Consider the following 26,690-nt stretch of genomic DNA (forward strand, 5'->3'; position numbering starts at 1 on the left):
GTTCGTTTAGGCATGATTTGGAACTTGCACAATTTCTTCTTGACACATTTGATCAGTAAGTTGGCAGTATCAATACCTGGAAAACATGTCAATTATCAAATCCAATTTCACAGAAACTTTTAGTTTTTTGCAATTGAGAAATTGCTTGAATTGCTAGTGTCTATAGGTCAAGGATTTAAGTAGTATGTTTAAGCTCTGCCGTCCTCCCTGTTACAGACTTACAGGAGAACCTGATCTAACAACTAAAAATGATTAGGGTTAACTAGTTTTACCCCCACTAGATAAACCAATTCGGATTCCCCCCCCCCCCCCCACTAGATTAAGTTATATTTTTTGAGAATGATCCTACCAATCATTCTTTATTCGAACAATGGCGGAAGCTCAAAATCCCACACTTTGCTTACAAAATTGAGGTTCCCAGGCCACCATTTACATGTAAAACAACGACGTGTTCATGACTATAATTAATTAATTTATCAAGTTAGCGGTGTAGTAACATTTGTAAGGGTTGAGTCTTGTATCGCTTCCAGCTGAGTTGATGATGGCTATTGGCTATTAGTTCAGGAACTTGTATATCAAGTGCCTGCACCCTCCCGCTTATAGTACAGGTTGCAGTCTTAGCCAAAATCAATTGTGTTATTTAACTAAATAATTGATTGGTCATACAGACGTCTAGAAATGTGGTTCGTTGGTCTATTGACATTTAAGACGGACGGTTATATAAATGAAAACCGTGAGGGCTGAGAAATGTACTATGGAATACTAATCTTTGAAATTTTTTGGTCAGGATTCAAAGACCTTATTACACACATTAAGAACTCTGCAATGCAGAATTTTCTATGAACTAGAGAAGTGGAGAGGATTTTATCCACTTATCCAGATGCACTTTTAAGTTCTAACTAATTACAGAAGACGGTGAAGGCACCCCCTCTGAATCTTGACTCATAAGATTTGTTAGCATATAATTTACAAATAACACTATGCAAATTATTAAGAGAATTTGGAAAGTGGCGTTACCCTTATTTGATCGTACTCATATCGAGTAACTCCAATTGGCCAATTTGAGAATGTTCCTCTGTAGAATTTATTTGACCACCATTTAGGAACTAGTATGTCCGTTGCCTCAGGGATATTCTGCCCGAACATGTTCCTTAAGACTTGCATAACTTCTGCCTTGGTTTCAGAGTCCGGTTGCTGCTCAATCCTTCTTGATTCGTCATCAGTTACGATTACTAAAAGAACGTTAGCTCCAGGGTACTCCCTCTCCAATTGCTACAACCCATAACATGTCATGGAAAATGTTAACATGGACAACATTCATATATATAACTCAATAGAATTTCGTTGTAATTACCTGCCAAATGGTGTAGTAGCCCCTCTTTTCATGGGCATATAGGAAGAACTCAGTGCCATTACCACTCGGCCAAAATTTGTAAGGGAACTTGACAAAAATTTTGGTGTAAATACTCATATCAAATTGATAAATAGCCATCACCTTCCATGTCTGTTTCACAGAAACAGCTGAATAAATAAAAATCTCTTTAGCATTTATTAACGGTATTTAAGTTAAGAAAACCAAGAGATATACAAACCGGTAAATCAGGCTGAAAATTGATGAGATTAGTTTGAAAAACACCAATGCTAGCTGAAACCATCACATACCTAGCTCTATACACTGAACCATCTTCAGTTTTAACGATTACGACACTTCTTGAATGCCGTATTTCTATTACAGCCTATAAGTTTTTGTAATTCATTAGTAAACATTTTATAAGTAACAATAAGCCTTTCGCTATGGAAAATGGTGCATTCAATTAATTAATAATTTGACCTCTCTTTCTATATATATAGGCCCGATTTTAGAAGTACATACTTATTTTAAAATTACAATAAGTACGTAAGTAAAGCATCACCTAGAAAATGAATTCAACTCTAATTTATTGAGTGTATTACCTACATACCATAAATACCATTTCCATAAAATTTGAGCTCATTTGAAAATTTCTAACTTAGTTAAAAATTGTTGTCATCTTTAAAAAGAAATCTAAAAGTCTAGAAAATAATATTTTTGCAATCATCATTTAGATAAGTTATAGATTTCCAAATGAGTTGAAATTTTGTAGAGATGATGTTTACGGTGAGTTGATAATATCCACAAAAAATTAGGTTTGAATTTATTTTCTAGGTGAAATTTTATTTAGGTACTTATTTTAAATTAAAATAAATATGTACTTCTAAGATCGGCATATATATATATATATATATATATATATCGGTTTGGCTATACTGCCACTCTAATCTCACACTTCTCCTCAGCCGTCCGATCTCGCCTTAAGATCTGATGATCTAATTCACTGATAAAACTGATATTTTAAAATTTCGCGTTATTTCAAAATAAAAAAAAAATGAAAAAATGCGAAATGTTTGATCATCTCACACGGTCGTCTTCTTCTCCACTCCATAAATTTTCGAATCTAGAAAAACTGTTTACCAAACAATTAATCAATTTTCTGATCAATAAGAACATTATTCAGTCTCTGAGAACATTATTCAGTCTCAGAAAGTTTCTCAATTTTCGATCTAAGCTTCTTATAACTAGATCTCTTCGATGAAGCATACAGTTTGACATACAAGAGAAGCTCACCAGGCTCAAAGTCCAATCTCAAGATGTAAGCAATAAAAACCTCAAATCTATTTTATAATATTTATTCATCCTTTTTTATTTTTTTATAATGTTTTCTGGTTTAGGATAACATCTGTAAGTTTGCTAAGAAGAGGTTACCACCATCTCAAATCGGTGTGCTTCTTCGTGATTATCACGGTATCGCTCAGGTCAAAAGTGTTACTCGTATTCGTTCACGTTGCCACCCAAGGAAGACATCGATGCCTTACTTTTGAGCAGGCATAATGGGTTATTCAGAAGAGAACACGTAAAAGAATACTCCTTCAGCAATCGGGTAAATCACCTCATCTGAAAATCCTTACTTCAGATTAATTAATTATGTTCTCAAAAGATTTAGCGACTTTTCGTTCTGCAGGATAGTTGGAATTCTAATATATCCAAAGAATCTGAAGACCATGGCTGAAACGATATTAGTGCAGGCTCGTGACCCATCTCGCCTAAGTGTGGAATTAGAAAATGCCATTGTAAAATGCATGGAAGTTATACCAACAGTATAAGGAGATGGAAGGATTTCCTAGAAAATCCATACTAAATAATCTTCTTGCTGGTCTTGCAAAAAGCTCACAGTTTGCTGAAAGATCACAGTTTGCAGAAGTTATCAGTGCAGACTGATTTTTTTTGGGTTGCCAATTCATGCGTGTGACATGAATACTTGCATTTCTTGAAATAAAGCCACTGGTGTACTTGAAATGCTTGTCAGAGTCAGAGTTTGAAATGTGTATTTGAAGGTGATCGACGGTTGCAAACATCGAGTCTGGTGGAGAGTTCACCGTCTCAGGTGCTGATGAGATTATTAAAGCTTTGTGATTTCATTACTGGAAGAAATCTGATGGTATGAAGAAATCCATGGAAGGATTGCTGTACGGGGCTCGTGTTGATGTTGTTTTTGCTGGTCATGTTCATGCATATGAACGCTTTGTAAGTTTCATAGACAATCTTCCTTCTACTTTTATTTTTGCTGCTCTGCTAATAGGAAAACCAGTAACAATAAGAACAACGACCACAATAACAATAATAGGAAAACAAAATTATCTAAATCTTTTGTATGTAACACGAGTCACTGAGTCAGTAAGAGGATTGAGGGAACCAGATCAATAATTTACGCCTAGGATTATATAGTTATTTACTGATATGATCCTATATGATTATGTCAATAGTACCTATATCTTGAAACAACTTCTATTTGACAATTTTCCATCTTTTGACATTTTTTTTCCTGCTGCAGTGCACCTTTTGACATCATTATACATGTAGAACTTATAAAAGGGTGTACACATACCAGTTAAATCTTAAAATAAAATAAACTTCTTGATCTCATATTACTGAAGTTCTGGGTTAAACCAATATCTTTACTTGTCAACTAGATTGCCTTGCTGGATTGTTTATTGTCTGATGTTATTGTGACTATGAAGAGTTCAAACGGACATAAGACAGTCCTGCTAGAAATCCTATAATAATCCGGTGATGATAAGACTTTATTGACGTTGGTCCAGTTAGCACAAAGTGCAAAGATATTTTGGTTTATTTACATGAGTGCTTTAATTTCTACTGACTAAGTTTTCTCTCAAAATGCAATACCAGGCACGCGTTTACAGTGACAAAGCTGACAGTTGCGGCCCAGTTCATATCACCATTGGTGATGGGGGAAACCGTGAAGGCCTTGCTAGCAAGTAAGTTAATTGTTGATGTCACTATTGCACTTGCTACCTTTTAATGATGTTTACTTTTCTTTTTTTCCTTTTGGGTGAAGGTAAGTAACTAAGTATATTTGTCTGTGTAGGTATATTGATCCCAAACCAGAAATATCACTTTTTAGGGAAGGAAGTTTCGAGCATGGAAGGTTCAAGGTTGTGAACACTAGTCATGAGCTGTGGGAGTGGCATAGGAATGATGATGTTCAGTCCATCGTGGCTGACACTGTTTGGTTAAGAAGCCATGTGTCTGATCCGGCTTGCAAAGTGTAGACTGATCGATTAGTTGTTTCTCTGTTATACAAATTTGAACACAAAAAATCCTTGTAGAGGAGAAACCAAGTGTAGTAACTTGTATTTGTAAAATACATTGTCACAGTTACTTTTAAACATATACAATAGTTTAAATGCCATTTTTTTCTCCTACAGCCTCACCTGCTTTCTTTACCTCAACGAATGAATTGGGACTTGGCCTTAGGTGGTGAATCCACAGTATGGAGATTCAGTAAGAAAAGCAGAACAATGAAAAGAGAGGAGACTAGAATACTTGACAGATATAAGGAGAGGTGTCAGTAGATGAGCAAAAAATTGATAGGTAATTTCTGTACATGAGATGAAGATAGATTTGTAACAGGACAGCCTGAACTCTGAATGATAGATAACTAGTAAGGTATATAAATGTAGCAGAAAACGGGTTCTGGTATTATCGGGAAAAAAATGCAGCAGAAGACATAATTGAATTAGAAATTTCCCCAACATTAATTGTTAGGGACAGAGGTTGAAAGGTAATACTACAATTAACAATCAACAGATATTTTGAACAAGCTGCTCTGACTAAGTTGCTGCAAAGCTTTATATTATTGAGTGTCATAATCACCTCCTGTGAGGCTGTGATCAGATGGCAAGAAAAGCTTACATGACCAACCTCATAAAGTGTACGTACTCTATTATCATTACATTAGGAGTAAAGATGAGGCAAAACAAAGAATAGAAATATATGTAACGAAGACCATATATAATCTTGAGACAAACCTACAGATTCATCTGATACAGTGTAGATAGATTCCCTAGAAGAGAAAGAGCTTAACGTAAAAACCTCCAAGTTAGATAAGCAAGAGAGTCATGGATCATTACTTGTCTCTCTAAAAGTTCACTTGAAATTATTGAGAATCTCGAATGAGTAACCACAAATACATCCTTTTACAATTATCCTTGCATGTGATAATATTCTAGTCGGCCATATGTGTCTGAAGGGGAAGAGAAGTTTCAATTTCTTTAGCACCTTCATTCTTCTCTGAGACAATCTTTGACATTGAAACATCTGGTATGAAAAACATGAACACACAATGTCATAAATATGTTCAATTCTGCAATTTAGAAAAGGAAAAAAAAAAAAATAGTAACCAACCTTTACGGATAGTGAATTAGATCATCAGCACCTGAGACGGTGAACTCTCCACCAGACTTGATGTTTGCATTCCTTGAACAGGGCCTTTAGTAGACGAAGACCCAACTACGTCTTCTTCAATATTGATTGATGTCTCTGTCTCCATTTCTATAAATCGAAAAAATTAAAAATATAAATAACTTAAACAAACAAAAATCTCAATGTACATAAACAGTGTAGATAACTTAAACATCAAAACTCTGACAGAGTTCACCGAATATGCTAGTTCAAAACTCTGACAGAATTCACAACTTTGATAGAGTTCACCGAATATACATAGTTCACCGAATATGCTAGTTAAAACTCTGACAGAGTTCACCGAATATGCTACTTCGCCGAACTCTGACAGAGTTCACCGAATATGCTACTTCACCGAACTCTGACAGAGTTCAAAACTCTAATACTGCCACTCTAATTCCCATTCTGCAATAGAAGAAAAAAAAATAAACATCAAGCAATGAAAACCTAGTCTTAGGCTGTCTTTTGATATCCAAAACATCAAGCAATGAGTAACAATCATAGTGCTGTAAATACTTCCCAAGTTAATACAATAACACCATTCTTTGTATAGCCAATGAAAACAAAAACACCATTCTTGTACATAAGAACAGCCTTTCAGGTAAACATGTGACACTACATATTGATCCCCACAAACATGAATAGCACAAATAATTAAGGAAAAGGTCAAATTAAAACTGAACCACAACGTAGAACGAGCACCTCACAAATAGCACGCCATTACAAAAACAGAACCAAGCTAATTAAACAACAAATCCAATATACCAAACGAATTAAAAGTGAAAAATCCCATTTCAAATGAATCCAAGCTAATTAAACAACAAATCAAACGAATTATAAGTGAAAAACACCTTAATCCAGAAGCTTGGTACGGTTTGGAGAAGAAGAAGCCGAGAGAGAGAACTCAATTTCGCGTTTTTGGTGATTATCGTTTTTTTTTTTATTTTGAAATAACGCGAAATTTTGAAATATCGGTTTTATCACTGAATTAGATCATCAGATCTTGAGGCGAGATCGGACGGCTGAGGAGAAGTGTGAGATTAGAGTGGCAGTATAGCCAAACCGCATATATATATGGGGTAGGTTCCGTTTACAACACTTTTTATATAATGTTTTATACAATACCCCCCACCGGACTCTTCAAGATGTTTTAAAGGCTAATTTTTTGCAGATAAGATATTCTCACCATAGATATTACCTCCACTAAAAATTGGGTCATTTGAACATTTCTAAGTTTGCCAAAAAAGGATTACAAAATCGATAGTTTTGGACCGTTGATAAAAATTCATAGGTTGAGAGCAATTTTTCTCATGATTAGGAGTTTTCAAATGAGTTAAATTTTTGTGAAGATGATCTCCATGGTGTGAAGATCATATCTACAAGGAATCAAGACTTAATTCATATTTTCAAAGGATATTGTATAAAACGTTATATAAAAAGTGTTGTAAACGGAACCTACCCCTATATATATATATATATACTTGTCATCTCTAAAACTTGTGGAAAGTATAATCCATTTTCCAAACATGAATTATTTGCTCATGAGCGAAACTTTCTTTCGAAAGCCTTCTCAACCGCACAAGTAGTTTTGTACTATTATATTCTGGCCACCGTCTACCACGTACTTCAGGGAAATTAATTGTTGATACTTAGCAGAACTTTGTACTCACCTTGTTTAGCTTAAGTCTGGGATCAGTTATCTATCCAGCCTTTTTCACTTTAAGGACCTGCTTGGCCACATAGTGAACAACACTTTCATATCCTCTGGGGTCTGCAACAAAGTAAAGATCCTCGCTGAAGTTTGTAAATGTAGGCAAGGGTTCTGTGTTTAGTAAACTGATCACTCTTGGTGGTTCAGCGAACTCATAATCATGGTTGTAGTAGTCTATAGCCATATCAATAGGTGTTGACGGAACACTGCATGAGAAGTTTATCAATTTACCATAGTATCAGTATGTACGTGCGATTAAAGTTTGAGTGCAAATGCAGATGGTTTAATTGTTCTTTTTTGTTCGAATAATGCTGCCAACAAGGCAACAACAATAGGTAAGCATCTCGATGTTTAGATTTAATCTTAAAGGTACGAAATGCAACTTCATGGTATGTTGGTAAGAGGGTACCCTCTCTTAAGATTATAGCATATAGTACGTGTAGGGGAGTGATATTCTATATCCAACACGCGCTTAACATGGTGGGAATGACACATCGACCTGTGTATCCAGGTCGCATCCATGAGCTAGTAGAACGCTACAGACAGATCGCAGTATCACGCGAACTACACGAGGAAGTGACACGGATTCCCTATCCATAAGCAATCATGACCAAAGGTGTACTTACACATATCTTGACCGTCGACCATCGATCCGCGGCCATGAAGCTACTTGTCTGATCGCCACTCCACATCATTCTGGCCGGACCTGGGTGGGCAGTTCTCACATGTGATCCTAATCTCCACCCTTTATTTGGGACATCCTTGACACGTGGTGAGCAAGGATACACTCTCAACCTCTATAAATACCTACCCTATGAACTACGCCAGACCTGATTCTACTCTCCCCCATAGAACTTCGAGTAAAGATCGTGGCGGTTAAGCTCTCAAGTCGAACTCGGTCTCATCCAATAGTCTATTCCAGTCCCCCAGAGACAGTTTGTAAGGGAAAACCATATCACACCTTTACATTGGCGCCGTCTGATAAACATAAAAATGATAGAGTTTACCTACGAAATGAACGATAATTCTCAAAACGTAAGTAAACTAAAACTATTTACGTGTCTATATTTATCAAAGTTTCATTCCGCTCCTAGTTCTCTAGCATGGAATGATTTCATATCTAATTGATCAGTCTTAAGTCTAATGGGAGTTTTACGAGGGGGAATTATACTACGATGCAACTACCCACAAGATACAAACTATAATTGATTCAACTACGGAAACACTACGTTGATTCTATAATAAGGAATTAGGGGGGATTGATTCCACCTTAACTCAACTTAACTCACTAACGACAAATCGTCGTAATCCAAATTGAATCGCACGTTAACAATTGGTTCTTCTTAATCCCTAATTACACATGACATTTCTACCAATTCATAACTAGCATGTGAACGATTAAACCCATTCTCATGGTGAATTAATCGTTTCTAGAGTGGAATAGAAATTATGACGACTCTACGATAATCGGAATCAAGCTTTCATCAAGGCTTCTAAACCCCCTCTAATGGAGGTTTAGCCTAGAATCATTCCGCCATCATTTCCATATGAATCTAAACTAAACATAATATCAAGATTCAAAATTTACTAATCTAAATTAAACAATAATTAAAATCTAATTAACAACTAAGAAATGATAATCAACAAGAATTAAAACTAGATCTAATAGATTGAAATAACAAAAACCGAAATGACAAGAATAATCACTATTTTATTTATCTAATGAATGATATTCAATGATTCAGAAATTAATCTAAAACAAGAAAATAAAATTCTAAAACTAAGTTCTAAAACTCATTAATGGAGGCTAACTAATCTAATTCTAATCTAGGTCTAACTATCTACCATTAACAAAGAGCTAAGCTTTTGTTTTTATACTTTCAGATCCAAAAATCGTGCATGGGCTTGGAGCCATGTTTTGGGCCAGAGAATCAGGCCCAAAACCCAATTTCTTTAGTCCAAAATGGGCTCTTCAGCTGCAGTTGGCGTCGACAAATGTTTCGTCCACTTCTGCTCCTCTGATTGGGTCAAGGCTTGGACCATTGGAAAGCTATTTCCGAGCCAGTCGTTTTGACATAAGGTAGGCCCAATTCCGAGGTCTGAGTCCAAAGATATGGTCTTCAGAAGTTCTGCTGACTTTGTGTGTTATTTCTGCCCGCGTTGACTTTGACTTTTCAGCTTTGACCAGGCTTTAGAAAGGCTTTGTCTTATTGAATCTTGGCCTTTAATCAAAGAACTCCTTAGCAACCAACCATTGCTCCTTTATCTAGCTAAAGTGGCACATTTCTGCACATAATGGACTTTGAAGCCTGAAATGCATAAAAACACGTAATCAGTATTAACTCTTACTTATTATTCACATAATTGGTCTAAAAGTATGATTATTAAGGGGTTAAAACTACAGTTTTGGGCTCTTATCAAACCACCCCCAAACAGCATTTTGCTTGTTCTCAAGCAAAGATGAGAAATTAGAATAAGTGACTAAAAATGGAGTTTTATCTACTCTCGTTTCTACGAGTGCGATTGCATTGACCATATGCAACAAGGCCTTAAACCACTAGGAATTCCCTAGTGAACGAGTTATAGTCTCGTGAGAGTTTTCCAGTGAAGGTACTCACAAACTTCATCTATACTACAACGACTAAGAAATAAAACTATTGTTTCCTTATTTATGTCTCAATTATCTATACATCTCACTAGCAATGAATACAGAATAATCATGTCGAAACTTAAGCTAATATATGCATAATAATCAATCATCTACAAATAAACATATATACAATGAGTAATGCTATGAAATACAGTAACAGGTCCGTTTATGAAACTTTGGAATAGCGTTCTTAAGTAGGTTCTCATATAAAAGTCAAGACAAAAATCACTCTGATTTTTCCACTCAAATTTTGCTACTCCGATTAATGCGGTGGGCATACTTTACCTTACAATCTCAATGACACACAAGGAAGCGAAGTTGATCAAACACATCTGCCACTTACTATCCCACTAACCTATTCCTAATTAAGCTAGAGGTCTTTATTAGGTGTTGCGGGGATTAGGAGATGGTTTAAGAAGGAAGGAAATGGATATTCAAAAGGGACAAGTCTGAGATAATAGAGTCTTCATATTATGTAACTAAAGAAAACATTGTTATTTACTTTTGCTTCTACACTTTGTTTCCATCCTTAGCCATATTTTTTTTCCTTTTTCTTTGGCTTTTGACTCATTTTATTCTATTTTTTGGAGTTTTTATTTTATTTCTATTTTTATTTTTCTTTTCTTTGGATGGAAACTTCTTTTCTTTATTTTTATTTTTATTTTTTTGAAGCAATCAACTAACTTTTGTTTACACATGTTTTTCTCTTCTTCTTTCTTCCTTATTCTATTCTCAGACTTATCTAAATTGGGTAGGTTGAATTTTTTCATTTTGTTTTATTTTGTAACAGGGTAAAGAATTTGTGGTTTATGAAAGGGCTAATGAAAGGCTCAGTGGGGCGACTAGCGGAAAATATACTTAGGTCAGAATTTCTAGCTATATCGATCCAAGAAGGGCCTAAATTCTCTCTTAGGACATGGTATAGTGGTCAAGCAAGTGGACGTGTGATTTCTCTATTTGGAATATACTTCTCCCTTGTGTCATTTCTCAAATGTTTCACTCATATAAGGCTTTAGGCTATATTCTCACAGGATTTGTAGAATAAGTACTCTAGCCTAGATTTCAGAAACTTACTGCCAAACAATCTTAGATACTCATGTAATATATTTATAGATAGATGCAAAGATTATTACCTACATATTAACCTAAGTTTCTAAAAACTATTCTAATGCAAAAGCTACATTGAGACTTCTAGATTATTAAGAGCATAGATAAAGAAACAATACCAATATTCCTAAGTGTATAGCATAAACTTTTTATTTTTTATTTTTTTTTAAGACAAAATAATCGTAATATACAACCTAATATGTGCTTAACATTTACATCGTGTTTCTATACCACCCCAAACAATTTGGGAGAAGGGGTTCATGAAACAATTCAATAGCACAATTAAATTATGTAACTAACTAATTTTTATAATTTTTAACATTTTATAAATAAAAGTCGTAATTTACATCCTAATAGTGTCTAATTTTTGCAAATGTTTCTATCCCACCCCAAACAATCGAGCGCTTTGTCCTCAAAGTGTAAAGAGATAAGGAAAGAATTTACCATAGAAGCGTGGCAAAAATTTGTGCACTGTATGTAAATATTGTAAAGATGATATGATAATATGAAGCACAATTAAACCTGGATGCGTACTAACTAACACAAACTCTTGGAGTAAACATGATAGGCTTAGGGTGGCAACATGATTTGAAATGAATACCAAAATCATGCACCCCCAAACAAAATTGGAAAACTCTTTTAAGTTTGAAAATTTTGTTTGGCCTATCTCCGAGAAAGTTGGTATTGTCACGAAAACTTGGGACTTTTAAAGTCGATTCCCTAGACTTATCTAAACATATGTATGAATATGTAGTTTATCATATATCAACAACCCGAAATAGTTGTGGATCGTTCCATAAATAAATATTGCAGAAAACATATCCAAACATAATCAAGCACCAAGATTTCCTACTGACTTTGACCTAGTGGAATGAAAGCGAAGTCGGATAGACCTATAACATAACCGAAAGCATGCACCTTATGTTTCATCTTTGAGCGAGAGGGTGTCCTAGTGAATAAGTGTGGAAAAGTGAATGGTTGTGGAAAATATAGTGGATTGGGATAAGTTTTAGAGGGAAAGCATGGAAAAAATGAGGATGTGGGTTTAGCACAAAACTTCATTCATGGTGTAGTTAGGGGATGTCTCAAGTCTGAAAATGAAGGTGTCAAGTGGTTTATCCTTGGGAAGTATTTGTTTACTAGGTGGATTTAAAAATCATGAAGCACACGGGAGAAACTAAAAGATCGAAAGTGCAAACTCGAGGTTCTTTGAAAAGGTGGAAGGTGGGGAATATTGGTGATGGAAGGTGAATGATTCTCAGCTAGAGCTCTCAAGTCCATATCATCAGAAATCTTGATATATGCAAGACATTCCTCAATAGGTGGGTCAAAAGGATCACTGGGATAGAGATTGAAAAATTCATCTTCCGTCATAGCATCAAGGGATGAATGGTTGTTGGCAAAGGGGGACTCGCGAAGTGGTAAAGAAGCGGTGCAAAAGAGTTGTAGGAATTCTTCTTCGATTTCGTCTACTACCAGGGAGTCATTGTTAAAGTCGGAATTTCCGAAGGAAATGAATTTGTTAATCTGTTTCTCCGGAAACATGTTTTTGAAGTAATTTGAGCTAAGCTCTCGATCATGCTAACCTCTCCATTTGTAGATGAATTGGGATATTGTGTCCTCGTTTTGAAAACATTTACCTCAACAGAAAGATGGCCAAAGGACAAGGACATCAAACCATCGCAGCAGTTTATGAGCGCGTTGGCAGTAGCCAAGAAGGGACGCCTAAAATGATAGGTCTGAGTCGTTAGTGACTTACGTGGTCGAGGATAATAAAGTAAATTTGAGTAGTAAAATTTTGGACTTTAACTAGCACGTTTTCAACCACACCCTTAGGATACTTAATAGGCCGATCAGCTAATTGCAATGTCATTTTAGTAGGTTGCATCTCCTCTAGACCTATTTGTTTATACAAATAAAGCGGGAGTAAGTTTAACACTAGCCCCAGTGTCTAGTAAGCCTTGATGGTCGTCGTGTGAGAATCTCTAAGGTGCATTGTAAAGTAGGACAACCAGGGTCCTTGTACTTAACAATTCCATTATTTTTGAATAAAGTTGGGAAGCTGCTCAGGTTAGAAAGGCGTCTTTAGGTATGTTGGTCTTACGCCTAGCGATTACACAACTCCTTAAGAAACTTAAGCGTGGTTAGGTAGCTTTTGATAGCCGAGAAAAGGAAGGTTTATTGTTAGATTTTTGAAAACATTCCTAATCTCCTCAAAGTTAGTATCCCTGGTTAACATGGCAAATTCGAGGGAGGGCGGTGGTTTAAGCTCTATATTTAGCGTATGGCTCGACTTGATGTGTAACCTTGGCTTTACGTTTCTTAGGTTGTGGTTTTAACCGGTACCTCTACGGTGGTAGGTTCTTCAGTTTCTATTTCGGTATCTAGTTCGATATCCGGTGTAGGGAATCTTGATGGGGTAACTATAGGCATAGTTACTTTGTTATCAACCACTCTTCGAGAGGAGAGTGGTGATGGCATTTAGCTCACCCTACGGTTGTAGTTTCCGTACTAGTATTACCGTTTACCTCAAAGGTGTGTGTTTGTTGTTCTAGGGTTGGGTATCGCTTGACACGGAAACCTTTTGGTTGGGCTTTCTCTTGGGCTAGCTGTTGGTTTAAATTATTAACGGATTATAGAATGTGTTGGTTAGATTGAGCCATGGTTTGGAAAAGTTGTTGGCTCACTTGTATGAAGGTGTCAAGACGATCTGGTTGTGTGGGTGCAGTAGTCATGGGTGTTGTGACTAGAACTATCTCGCGTTGATTATTTATTGGCGGATTGTGATAGTTATTATTTACCGGAACGATACCTCTATTAGCATTATAATTATTATAACTACATTGACCTTGTGCTTGACCTTGTCAAGGTTGCGCTTGGTTGTTATAATTATTATAATTACCGATCTGTCCTTGTTGTGGTGGAGCTTGGTTATAAGCGTGCATTGGCCTAATATATTGATTATTGTACCTGTAGGTGTGACTTGTTGGTTATTTCTCCAACCGAAGTTGGGATTTTGTCTCCAAGGCGTTAGGTTCACTATTAATGGAACAAGAATGTTCATAGGCTATAGGGACGATGGGAGTCGGGATGCTTTCGGGGACTCTAACATAAACTACATGGATTTGAATTTACATTCATGATGGGGATAGGCTTTTGTTGTATGTAAATGGCCTCTACCTTTTTGTGAGGGATTCAATTAGAGTTTTAAGCTCGGGATCTGATTTAACCTCAAACATCTTGGTAGCCTTAAGCTGTTGAAGAAGAACTAGCGGGCGGGAGTAATCGTCACTACCCCCAATTATTATTACGCTTTAGTCGATCTTCCAAAAATTTATATGCCTCCGAGGCTCCTTTACTTAGGAAACTACCCCATTCATTATGTCTAGGACTTCTTTATGGTGGTGTAGAAGTCCTTTGAAAAAGGCACGAACTAACGTGTCTTTTGCTAGGTGATGGTGTGGACACTCTATAAGGAGATCGGTGAAAGCGATTCCAAGCCTCGAAAATGATTCATGAGGATTACGCCGAAAGAAGTGAATCTTGGAAAGCATTTCATCCGTCTTTAGGGGTGGGTAAAACTATTCCATAAACAATTGAACAAGTTTGGCCCACGAGTCCACGAATTAGGCTTGGGCGTTAACCAAGACGCCTTATCGCCTAAGGTGAAGGAAATACCCCCGGTTTAATTTGTTCCATTACCAACCGTAGGATGGTGGAATGTTTAAGGACTTGTTCAATCCCACGCGTGTCTTTGATAAGGTTTTTCATGGAAAATCCCACCGTGTGTTTGCTAGAGCGGGTAACAAATTAAATATATTTGGGGGATGGAAATCCCCAATCGGGTTTGCTAGAACGATGCAAGATTTAGGGCTATCGCTCGAGGCTTTATAAAAGTCGAGAGAGGAGTCTCTCTTTCTTCATCCATAATATCGGTGGTGTGTGTGAAATAGTAGCTAGAGGTGTAGTGGGTGGGAAACTAGATAGACTTGTTTGTTGACGTTGTTGTGTGTGTAATTACGTTAGTTGTTTTCTTCAACGGACCTTAATCTCATGCAAGACTAAGTCAAACTTAACTAAACATGCAACACTCCAAACAATTCTCGATATACTAGTAGAAACCTCTAACGGAGATCGCGAGGTGTGGAAGAAAGGAATACCTTATTGCGTCCTTGCTTCGCTTATGAATAGCATCTTGTTTCTGGCGTGTTCGGTGTATATAACAAGTTAAAACACTGAAAAACTTGAAAAATCGAAATTGAAACAAACCTGTGGAAATCCGGCAAATTTCAGCTTAGAGCGGTGCGCGCTTTGAAGCGGTGTGCGCTCCGTGTTCGATAACTTAGCGGGTCGCTCTATGTTCCAAGATAACTTAGCTGGTCGCTTCGGTATGGGGGCTGGTCGCTCAAGGTTCAGCGTTTGGCGGTGCGCTTCGCTATGGGTGCGATCGGGTTTTCGTGTAATTTTTCGCGGAACTTTTCAATCTTTGAAACGAACAACCATAGTATGAATCAAACAAGGGTGGGTGGGTGAAATGGGACTTAAAAATGACTAATTATACTATGAAAACAATGCTAAAGTGAAACTAAGATGGCAGTGGCGCCATTTGATAAACATAAAAATGATAGAGTTTACCTACGAAATGAACGATAATTCTCAAAACGTAAGTAAACTAAAACTATTTACGTGTCTATATTTATCAAAGTTTCTACTCTCAATTCTATCGAAATAGAGTGGAGTAACAAATTCGTTCCACTCCTAGTTCTCTAGCATGGAATGATTTCATATCTAATTAATCAGTCTTAAGTCTAATGGGAGTTTTACGAGGGGGGAATTATACTACGATGCAACTACCCACAAGATACAAACTATAATTGATTCAACTACGGAAATACTACGTTGATTTTATAATAAGGAATTAGGGGGGGATTGATTCCACCTTAACTCAACTTAACTCACTAACGACGAATCGTCGTAATCCGAATTGAACTACTACGCAGAACAATTGGTTCTTCTTAATCCCTAATTACACATGACATTTCTACCAATTCATAACTAGCATGTGAACGATTAAACCCATTCTCATGGCGAATTAATCGTTTCTAGAGTGGAATAGAAATTACGACGACTCTACGATAATCGGAATCAAGCTTTCATCAAGGCTTCTCAACCCCCTCTAATGCAGGTTTAGCGGAGAATCATTCTGCCATCATTTCCATATGAATCTAAACTAAACATAATATCAAGATTCGAAATTTACTAATCTAAATTAAACAATAATTAAAATCTAATTAACAACTAAGAAATGATAATCAACAAGAATTAAAACTAGATCTAATAGATTGAAATAACAAAAACTGAAATGACAAGAATAATCACTATTTTATTTATCTAATGAATGATATTCAATGATTCAAGAAATTAATCTAAAACAAGAAAATGAAATTCTAAAACTAAGTTCTAAAACTCATTAATGGAGGCTAACTAATCTAATTCTAATCTAGGTCTAACTATCTACCATTAACAAAGAGCTAAGCTTTTGTTTTTATACTTTCAGATCCAAAAATCGTGCATGGGCTTGGAGCCATGTTTTGGGCGAGAATCGGGGCCCAAAACCCAATTCTTTAGTCCAAAATGGGCTCTTCAGCTGTAGTTGGCTTCGACAGATGTTTCGTCCACTTCTGTTCCTCTGATTAGGTCAAGGCTTGGACAATTGGAAAGCTATTTCCGAGCGGTCGTTTTGACATAAGGTAGGCCCAATTCGAGGTCGAGTCCAAAGATATGGTCTTGGAAGTTCTCACTGACTTTGTGTATTGTTTACGCCCGCGTTGACTTTGACTTTTCAGCTTTGACCGGGCTTTAGAAAGGCTTTGTCTTCTTGAATCTTGGCCTTTAATCACAGAACTCCTTAGCAACCAACCATTGCTCCTTTATCTAGCTAAAGTGGCACATTTCGCACATAATGGACTTTGAAGCCCGAAATGCATAAAAACACGTGTCGGTATTAACTCTTACTTATTATTCACATAATTGGTCTAAAAGTATGATTATTAAGGGGTTAAAACTACAGTTTTGGGCTCTTATCACCGTCTGTGGTCTCGATTACTTGAGAAACCAGACCATTTCCAACCAAATCTGTAGCCAAAACTCTCAAGGCCACGAAGCATGGCAAGCCTCGAAGCTCAACTCCACCTTTTAGCAGGCCAACTAGGGACAGTGAACGAGCAAATAGTTTGAGCTCGGCAAAGAAAACATCACACTCCGCGTGCGCGGTGGACACTGAGAACCCACTAGGAGTCACCGATAGGGGCGTCGTCATCAACGCGTCGATTAACAAATCACCGAGCTGAACCAAAGGCTCGACAAAAACGCAGTAAAGAAAGATTCCACCCAGATAGTGCAAAAGATGTTGAAAACCTACCGCGCATCTCCATTTGCTGCTGAAATACTTCACAAAGTCTCTCCTCCAGACTTTGTCCAACCACGGTTCCCGATGTACGATGGCCGGACATGCCCATGCCAGCATATAGCACGATATGTTCAAAGTCTTACACTCTACAGCGCACCAGAGTTCGACCATCTCCATTGCGATTGTTTCCATGAAGTCTAAAAGATGGCCCACTCGACCGGGTTCTTCTCCCTCGAGGTAGACTTCGATAAAAGCTTGAGCGGCTCACACACGTTGCGAAGCCAATATCGTCCACAATAGAGGCGTAAGAAGGGTGATCTCAACTCACTCTTCCATTTCGCGACTTGGTAAGGAGGAAACTTACGGCTCCTTCCTAAGCGGTTCAAAACAGAACTCTTGGACATGGAAAGCGGCCTCAAAGAGTCATTTGCCGCAGATGGCTTTCCAACAACCTGCCGCACCCACAATACCGACCTAACCGGATCGCTCCGAAAGACCGGCCAGAAACGGCGGCCGAAATGTGTTCGAGTTGATAAATACATCAAGCCGCAAAGAGGGTTGAAAAAGCGAGAACCAAGAATAAAAGCGAAACGAAGAAGGAGAAGTTTACGAGGTAACATCATCCTCTAAAAAGCTTAACTTCGACAACAAGGGCAAACCTCCAAACCCAAACCGAAAGCAATAACCGAGAATTCGGCGCGTGCTCACTCGATCTCCTAGCTACATACTAGAAGATCAAGCGCCGCAAGCCTTCTACCGACCGGAGATAAGGCAGCCGCCAGTCGCCCGACCAGCCCTATCACAAGATTTCACCGTGCTAGCTGCCGCGAGACCGGCGTGTCTTTGGGGGCTCAAGCATTATTTGCAAGACACGGTTCGGCCGGGCACATCAAGCGGTACACCAATATACCCGACGGGACTGCGCCACAAGCTCATGGCCCCGAGAATCTGGCGCAGTCCCCCACCCGGCCGGGCGATCCGCGGTCCCAAAGTCGTCCTCACAGCAGAGGACGTTCCAGAGAACGCTCCCGTCAAGATCGCCGTCAGACATCAAGAGGTCGCGAGCATGACAGAACCATCCACATGATCACACTCCAGGATGATTCCGTCTCGACTTCGCGAGAAAAAAGAAGGCGCGTCGGTGCCCTCAATGAAGTGTACAACATTTTTTCACAAGCCGCACCCGCGCCACGCAGTTCAGGACGCAGGACAGGAGACATCACCTTCTTAGAGGTCGACCTCAACAAGGTTTGCCTACCGCACAATGACACACTCGTGGTCCACGTCAAAATCAGCGATTGGACCGTCAAGCGAGTTTTGATCAATCCTGGCAGCTCCTGCGATATTTTGTTCTACCACACGATCCAAGAGATGAACCTGCCAAAGTCGGTCTTCATAGACCCAATCGCACCCCTCTTCAGATTCAATGGCTCCAGGGCCGACCCAATAGGACATCATACTCCCCGCCTCGGTGGGCTCGAGAAGACAAAGGTCGGCTTCAAACCGCAGCGTTTGGCGTCCTAGATACCAAGTCGTCTTACAACGCCATTCTAGGACGACGGTGGATCCATCAAATGCAGGCAGTACCGTCCACTTTGCACCAAGTAATCCGTTTTCTGGGCCCAAGGGGAATGATGGAGCTTCGATGCAACCAGCTCGAGGCCCACCGTTGTAACCAGATCATCGCAGCAAACAAGATCGCCGAATCTACCATCACCATCAGCAACGAGCCCACCAGCTATACAATGGCCAAAGACTTGGTGGCCGAGGTGCGAGCCAATAAGACTAAACCGACCGCGGTTGGGGGCTCCCACAAAAACTTCCTCTCACCAGCCCGGGTCCCGACCTCCACCAAGGCAGCTGTCATACCAGCATTGCAAATCCTCGAGGTCGCCCCAGTAGAGAACGTCACGTGCAAACAAAGCCTCGAGATCGCCCCACCAGCTTTCATACAACCAGCGGAGTTGCAGGGAACCACCCCAGCTTCTGTTGTCACGACAACAGCAGTCACCTCTGACCCTATTGTCGTAACCACAGAAGACGCTCCAGTTCCTACGGCTAATCCAGCTAGTCACCAGACCAGCAAAACATCTGCAAAGTGCAATCCTCCAGAGAGCACTCAAAACGCGCAGAACCAAGCACCGACTCAGGAAAAGCAGCAAGTGAATCTGGGAACCGAAGACGACCCTAAACTCGTCTATGTTGGGGCTAACCTCGACCCCACACTTAAGGCTCATCTTGTAAATTTTATGTCCATGAATAAAGATGTGTTCGCTTGGTCGTATATCGATGTGCCTGGCATAGACCCTAGCGTTGCATGTCACCGGTTAAACGTTAACCCTGACGCCAGACCAGTTCGACAACGACCTAGAAGATTGTCATTACGTTTTCAAAAAGCAGTCAACGACGAGGTCGATAAACTCAAACAAGTCGGTTTCATACGGAAGGTCGATTACCCAGAGTGGATAGTAAACATAGTGGCGTTCAAAAAAGAGAATGAATATGATCGCGCCAAGGCGTCGATTTCACCAACGTCAACCAAGAAACTCCAAAGGATAGGTTCCCATTACCCAGAATCGACCAACTTGTCGACCAGACTTATGGGCAAGAGCTGCTATCATTCATGGATTAGGAGAAGACCTCATTCATCACTGAGCAAGGAATTTATTGTTACAATGTTCTCCCGTTCGGACTGAAGAATGCAGGGGCGACATATCAACAGCTAGTAACTGACATGTTCCAGGACATGTTAGGAGATACCATGGAGGTCTACATCGACGATATGGTTGTCAAAAGCAAGAAAGCAGGTGACCACCTCACTTACCTCGAGCAAGCGTTCTCAGACTACGACGAACGGCATGAAGTTGAACCCAGAGAAGTGCCTTTTTGGAGCGTCCTCCGAAAAATTTCTCGGCTATCAGGTCTCGCAGCGAGGTATCGAAGCGAATCCAGACCAAATTCGGGCGATCCTCGACATGCCCGACCCGCAAACAAAGAAACAGATACAAAAGTTGTCAGGCATGGTCGCTGCACTCAACCGATTCATATCTAGAGCATCAGACAAATGCCGACCGTTCTTACAGATACTAAAAAAAGGCGAGCAGTTTTCATGGAACGATCAATGCCACCAAGCATTCTCCACTCTCAAGGAATACCTGACAACACCCCCCGTCTTAGCTAAGCCGACAGACGGAGAAACTCTGGGGCTTTATCTGGCAGTATCAGACTTCGCCATCAGTTCGGTCCTATTCAAAGAGGAACACAATTCAGAAAAGCCGATCTACTTCACAAGTAAGACAATCACTCCAGCAGAAACGAATTACTCCCACGTAGAGAGAGCAGTCCTTGCTTTGTTATACTCGGCAAGAAAATTCAGACCTTACTTCCAAGCCCATCCAATCAAAGTACTTAGCGATCTCTCGTTAAAGAGGATCCTTCACAAGGAAAATAAGACCACTAGGATGGCAATATGGGCCGAAGAATTGGGCGAGCACCACATGGACTTCGTCCCCCGCACGTCGCAGAAAGGTCAGGTCGTCGCAGATTTCCTAGCAGATTTTTCGGTCGGCGACCCCAATTGGGAGTCGAAACGCAGGTCGATTCCACACAAAAGCTTAACATAAAACAGTTTGGTCCCTCTACGTCGATGGTTCCAGCAACCCCAGAGGCAGTGGTATCGGAATCGTTTTAGTATCCCACGAGGGAGCCATGATAGAAAAAGCAGTCCGCATAGACTTCGCAACTTCCAATAACGAAGCAGAGTACGAAGCACTAATAATGGGAATGCGTGCGGCAATCCAGCTCGGTGTAAGGGAGATCCAAATCTTTAGTGACTCGTAACTGGTTGTTTGCCAGATTGCAAAAGAGTACACTACCAGCGAAGGTAACCTTTCCAAGTACCTTCAAGTTGTTAATGATTTGCTTCCTTCTTTTAGCAGAGCTACGATACACCATTTTTTGCGTGACGAGAACCGTCACGCAGATAGCTTAGCATACCTAGCCACTCAGACACCGAACTGTGCCCCTAGGCAACTGACCATTGAAGTGGTCGATCGACCAGCTTACCAAGCAGACTATATCTTGGCAATCAGTGACCTGTGCCCACTCTCTGAAAATCAGATGAGTCAAACATGGATGCAGCCTATTATACAATACATCCAGCACGGCATACTCCCAGATGAGCGTTCCAAAGCCAGAAAGGTTCCACACCAGGCACGTAGCTATTGTTTGGTGAATGACAGGTTATTCCGCAAGTCCGCAGGGGGACCTCATCTGAGGAATGCGTTAGTCCGAGCAAAGGTCGATTAATTTTTATTTGAGATTCATGAAGGAGAGTGTGGCAATCATCTTTGGAGGTCGCTCATTGCCCACAAAGCGATCTCCCAAGGATATTCGCCCCGTGATGCAGATTGATGCCAAATCGTATGTCCTCAAGTGTGTCAAATGTCAAACATTTGGTCACAACATCATACGACCCATTTCATGGCCCGATCAACATTGCGAGCCCTTGGCTGTTCCACATGTGGGGCATGGACATTATGGGACCATTCATCCCTCAGAAAAGTACCGGCTTCCGTTTTATCTTGGCTGCCACAGATTACTTCACTAAGTGGGTCGAAGCAGTTTCGTTGGCTCACGTCAAAGAGTCATATGTCAGGAATTTCATTTGGACTCATATCATCACCAGATTCGGCTTACCACACACACCAGTGATGGACAACGGTTCCCAGTTCAAAGGCAAAACAGTCCGAGATTTCCTGGCCAAGTGGAAGATCGTTCATGCATTCTCCACTCCCCAGTACGCTCAAAGCAATGGACAGGCAGAGGCCAGCAACAAAACCATTCTAGAGAATTTGAAGAAAAAGATTGAAAAGAACAAAAGCCAATGGCCAAATCAGCTCGAGAACATACTATGGGCTCACCGCACCACAGCTCGCTCTAGCACCGGCGAATCACCATTTTCCTTATGCTATGGCACAGAAGCCGTCATCCCCACCGAGCTGACAATCACGACAACTCGATCTGAGCTTGTCGAGTCAGGTCATAATGACTCAGTATTAGCTCGAGAGGTCGACCTCCTCGAAGAGCGGCGCGATCTAGCAGCTATCCGAGTAACGTCTTACCAACAAATCCTAAGGCGATCATATAACAAACGAGTACAACCTCGATCCTTTCAACCTGGCGATCTAGTTTTGAAAAAAACTCAAGATGACTCTAAGCTAGCGCTAACGTCGGAAGTTCCGTACATAGTGGAACGCGTAGTTGGTAATGGAGCGTATTGGATTAAAACCCAGGAAGGGAAGTTGTTGCCACGACCTTGGAACACGTACCTGCTAAAACAGTTTTACCAGTAGTTGCATTATGTATTGAAAGTCATATTTCCATTTACTACAAGCTCAAGTGTAAGATACTCAAGATTGTTATCATAAATTGCGGTATTTACTCGCATCTCCAAGCCACGCCACTCGTACCACAAGAACCATCTACATACGCTCTCAAGCGAGCAGAACGCTCTCAGGAGCTTACAGGCTCATCGCCTCCTCGAATCTCGCTAAGTTGAGGACCTATACTCCTAGGATCAACTCAGCGAGAACGCTCTCAGAAGCAGCACGCCCTCAGGGGCTACACACGCTCTCAAGCGAGTAGAACGCTTTCAGGAGCGTACAGGCTCATCGCCCCTCCGAGTTTTACTCGTTGAGAACCTATACTCCTAGAACCTACAAAAGAACGCTCTCAGCAAACAACACGCCCTCAGGGAATCACAGGGCCACGAGCCCCCTAAGTCTACACTAATCGGACACCTACATCTCCTAGATCTCTCTTCCGAGCAAGAGTACACAAGCATAACGCTTTACGAGAATACATCTCAGAAACAAACCAAATAAACAGATTAAAAGAGAAATAGCTACAAACAGTCAAGCAAAAGATAAGCAATAAGCAGAAAGTTATCACTTAGCATTACGGCCGAGTCAAGTAAGCGGTTCAAACCCACCCGTCTGGCTTTGGGTTTACCCGTAAAAATCCAGATTGGACCGATGAACAACAAAAAGGGGGGGAATTAACGAACTGCCACTTTCGTGGACACCAGTTCTCTGTATCAAAAAGGGCGAACTGCTCAGGCAAGCCTGAAAACGTAGCTCTAATGTTTAACCCTCGTAGGGGCAAAGAACAAGTAGGATCATTACAAAACCGAACCAAATTTCTTACCAAGAAGCAAAATCAACATCACGGAGCACCAACCACATGTTTGTCCTAAGGAGCAGCGCTGGTCGAAGGAACATGCCTCGCGACCCAGCGGAGAACAACGCCTAAACCCGATCCGCGAGGCCCCATCCGCCTTAGTCGGTGACAATACTTCGTCGACTTGGCATACTCACTACTGGCCGTGGTATGGCGCTTTGAGCTTGCGAGCAACCGGTGACATCGCTTTTAGTATACTCGGTGACTTCGCTACCTCTATTTGACTTTCGACCATCGCAGCGACCAGCCTAGCATTCTCATCAACAACAGCATGGTGCTTCGCAGTCATCGCGTCAAGTTTCCTCTTGTCGCCCCCAGTGACTTCATCGCAAGCATCGGCTCGACGGGGAGTTGACATCGGTATCAACACGTTGCACAACATTCTTGAGTTTATCATACCCAGCCAGAAACTACAAGGACAGAGTCATAATCATAATCACTTAAGAAACAAAGCAACAAAGCTGACAGAGAAATACTTACCAAACAACTCGCCATATCCATGGTCCCCAGCAGCGTGTCCATGTCCTCATCCTAGACTTCAGCTCGGTCCCCATCTAACACGATCCCCTTCAGCAGGCTAGTCGCTATGGGCGCCGAGTGGAAGCTACAATCATAACGTTTTTACAAACGCTTCTTCCCGTTCTCCCCGTGGTAGAATTCGCTCCCCCGTCCCCAACACGGGGGGGCGAACCCTCACTAGCAACGTGGCGACCTTTTGCCCTGTGTCGTCCGCTTCCATCGGCAACCCGATGAGAGCATTCCATTGCGCGGCGAATTTGAACACAATGCCCCCCGTCGAGCGACCTGACCTCTTGGATCGTTTGCTCTTCTTGCCACCAGACACAACAACTTTCCTCTTACCGCGGCCCCCATGCACATGAGGACGAACTCCATCTCCTCCATGAGCAGAGGGGAACTCGCTCTGACACTCCCTTCTCCTCTGACGTAGGGCAAACACCGAGCCATAATGAAAGCTGCACACAGAAAACAAAACAAATATGGTCAGAGCGACCAGTAACTTCTACGTTCACAATGTAAACGAAAGCAAGAAAAATGTACCTGAGTAAAAGGGAAAGCAGAGAGAAACCGAAGTAGGTAGGAAGGAGAACAGCCGCATGATAAATCATAAAAATGATTAGTTTACCTACGAAATGAACGATGAATTCACAACGTAAGTAAACTAACAACTAAACTTTTACTATCTATTATCAAAGCTTCCACTCTCGATCAATAGTACGATATAGTGGAGTAGAGTGATTCGTTCCACTCTTAGTCCTTCGGTATGCTTGTTTTCTAGTCTCAATACTCTACTTAAAGTCAATGAGAGCTTTACGAAAAGGGGACTAGACTTCGATGCAACTACCCACGAAATGCACTAGTCGGTTATCGAATACTAAGGGGAATGCTACGTTGATTCGATGATAAGGAGTTAGAGGGGATTGATTCCACCTTAACTCAACTTAATCCACTAGCGGCGAGTCGTAAGTAATCCGAATTGAGCGGCTACCGCAGAACAATCGGTTCTTCCTAATCCCTAATTACACATGGCATTTCTACCAATTTATAACTAGCATGTGAACAATTAAACCCATTCTCATGGTGAACTAATTATTTCTGGCGTGGAATAGAAATTACGACGACTCTACGTTAAATGGAATCAAGCTTTCATCAAGGCTTCTCAACCCCCTCTAATGGAGGTTTAGCCTTAAATCATTCCGCAATCATTTCCATTTAAATTTAAACTAAACATAATATAAAGCATTGAAATTTACTTAATTAAACAATAATGGAATCTAATTAATAAATAAGAATTGAATGGTAACAAGAATTGAATTTAGATCTAATAAATTATAAATGACAAAAATGAAATTGATAAAGGATACTACTTTATTGATCTAATCAAATGAAGAACAAGATCCAAAGGTTTAATCTAATAAAGGATTTGAAACTAATTAAATAAAACAATTAAATCTAGATCTAGAAGCTATTTTAATGGCTACTTTCTATTCTAAGCTATCTACCTAACCTAACTGCCATTGACTGCCATTAACACTGAGTCAAGCTTTTGTTTTTATACATCTAGATCCAAAATCGTGCATGGGCTTGGAGCCATATTTTGGGCAGAGAATCGGGCCCAAAACCCAGTCTTCGATCCAAAAGGCCTCTTCAGCTGCAGTTGGCTTCCACAGACTTTTCGTCCACTTCTGCTCCTCTGATTGGGTCAAGGCTTGGACCATTGCAAAGCTCTTTCCGAGCCGGTCGTTTTGACATAAGATAGGCCTCATTCCGAGGTCTGAGTCAAAAATATGGCATTCGAAGTTTCTGTGACTTTTGCTCCTTTATCTCGCTAAAGTGGCACATTTCGCACATAATGGACTTTGAAGCCCTGAAATGCATAAAAGCGCGTAATCGGTATTAACTCTTACTTATTATTCACATAATTGGTCTAACAAATTATGATTATTAAGGGGTTAAAACTACAGTTTTGGGCTCTTATCAAACCACCCCAAAGCGGCATTTTGCTTGTCCTCAAGCAAAGATGAGAAATTAGAATAAGTGACCAAAAATGGAGTTCTAACTACACTCGTTTAGCTGAGTGCGATTGCATTGACCATATGCAACAAGGCCTTAAACCACTAGGAATTCCCTAGTGGACGAAGTTATAGCCTTGTGAGAGTTTTCCAGTGAAGGTACTCACAAACTTCATCTATCTATCTACAACGACTAAGAAAAT

General features: G+C 40.2%; 1 protein-coding gene, 1 long non-coding RNA gene and 1 pseudogene across 3 annotated transcripts; 1 reads left to right on the forward strand and 2 right to left on the reverse strand.

Annotated features, from left to right (window-relative positions):
• Window positions 1–753: 753 nt before the first annotated feature.
• Window positions 754–25,083, reverse strand: LOC147497512 (polyamine oxidase 6-like; annotated as a pseudogene).
• Window positions 2,456–4,795, forward strand: LOC147497513 (putative purple acid phosphatase 20). Its single transcript, XM_086563710.1, has 5 exons — window positions 2,456–2,669; window positions 2,749–2,957; window positions 3,039–3,601; window positions 4,265–4,353; window positions 4,464–4,795. The coding sequence occupies exons 3-5, from the start codon at window positions 3,518–3,520 to the stop codon at window positions 4,645–4,647; spliced, it is 357 nt and encodes a 118-aa protein (XP_086419836.1). The 5' UTR covers window positions 2,456–2,669; window positions 2,749–2,957; window positions 3,039–3,517; the 3' UTR covers window positions 4,648–4,795.
• Window positions 5,783–6,777, reverse strand: LOC147497514 (uncharacterized). 2 transcript variants are annotated; one of them, XR_015197128.1, is made up of 3 exons: window positions 6,691–6,777; window positions 6,036–6,244; window positions 5,783–5,929 (listed from the first exon to the last, which is right to left on the reverse strand). It is a non-coding gene; the product is annotated as an uncharacterized LOC147497514 (long non-coding RNA). The 2 variants fall into 2 exon arrangements; XR_015197129.1 differs by having other exon boundaries at window positions 5,794–5,929; window positions 6,027–6,244.
• Window positions 25,084–26,690: the final 1,607 nt, after the last annotated feature.

Source organism: Coptis chinensis, chromosome 5 (genome assembly GCF_015680905.1).
Source record: "Coptis chinensis isolate HL-2020 chromosome 5, ASM1568090v1, whole genome shotgun sequence".
Taxonomy (NCBI): domain Eukaryota; kingdom Viridiplantae; phylum Streptophyta; class Magnoliopsida; order Ranunculales; family Ranunculaceae; genus Coptis; species Coptis chinensis.

Bases quoted from the DNA above. Each gene is read 5' to 3' on its own strand.
- LOC147497513 (XM_086563710.1), top strand. From the start codon at position 3,518: ATGAAGAAATCCATGGAAGGATTGCTGTACGGGGCTCGTGTTGATGTT. The intron at 3,602-4,264 runs GTAAGTTTCATA...ATGCAATACCAG, and splicing joins TTCATGCATATGAACGCTTT to GCACGCGTTTACAGTGACAA. The intron at 4,354-4,463 runs GTAAGTTAATTG...TTGTCTGTGTAG, and splicing joins CGTGAAGGCCTTGCTAGCAA to GTATATTGATCCCAAACCAG.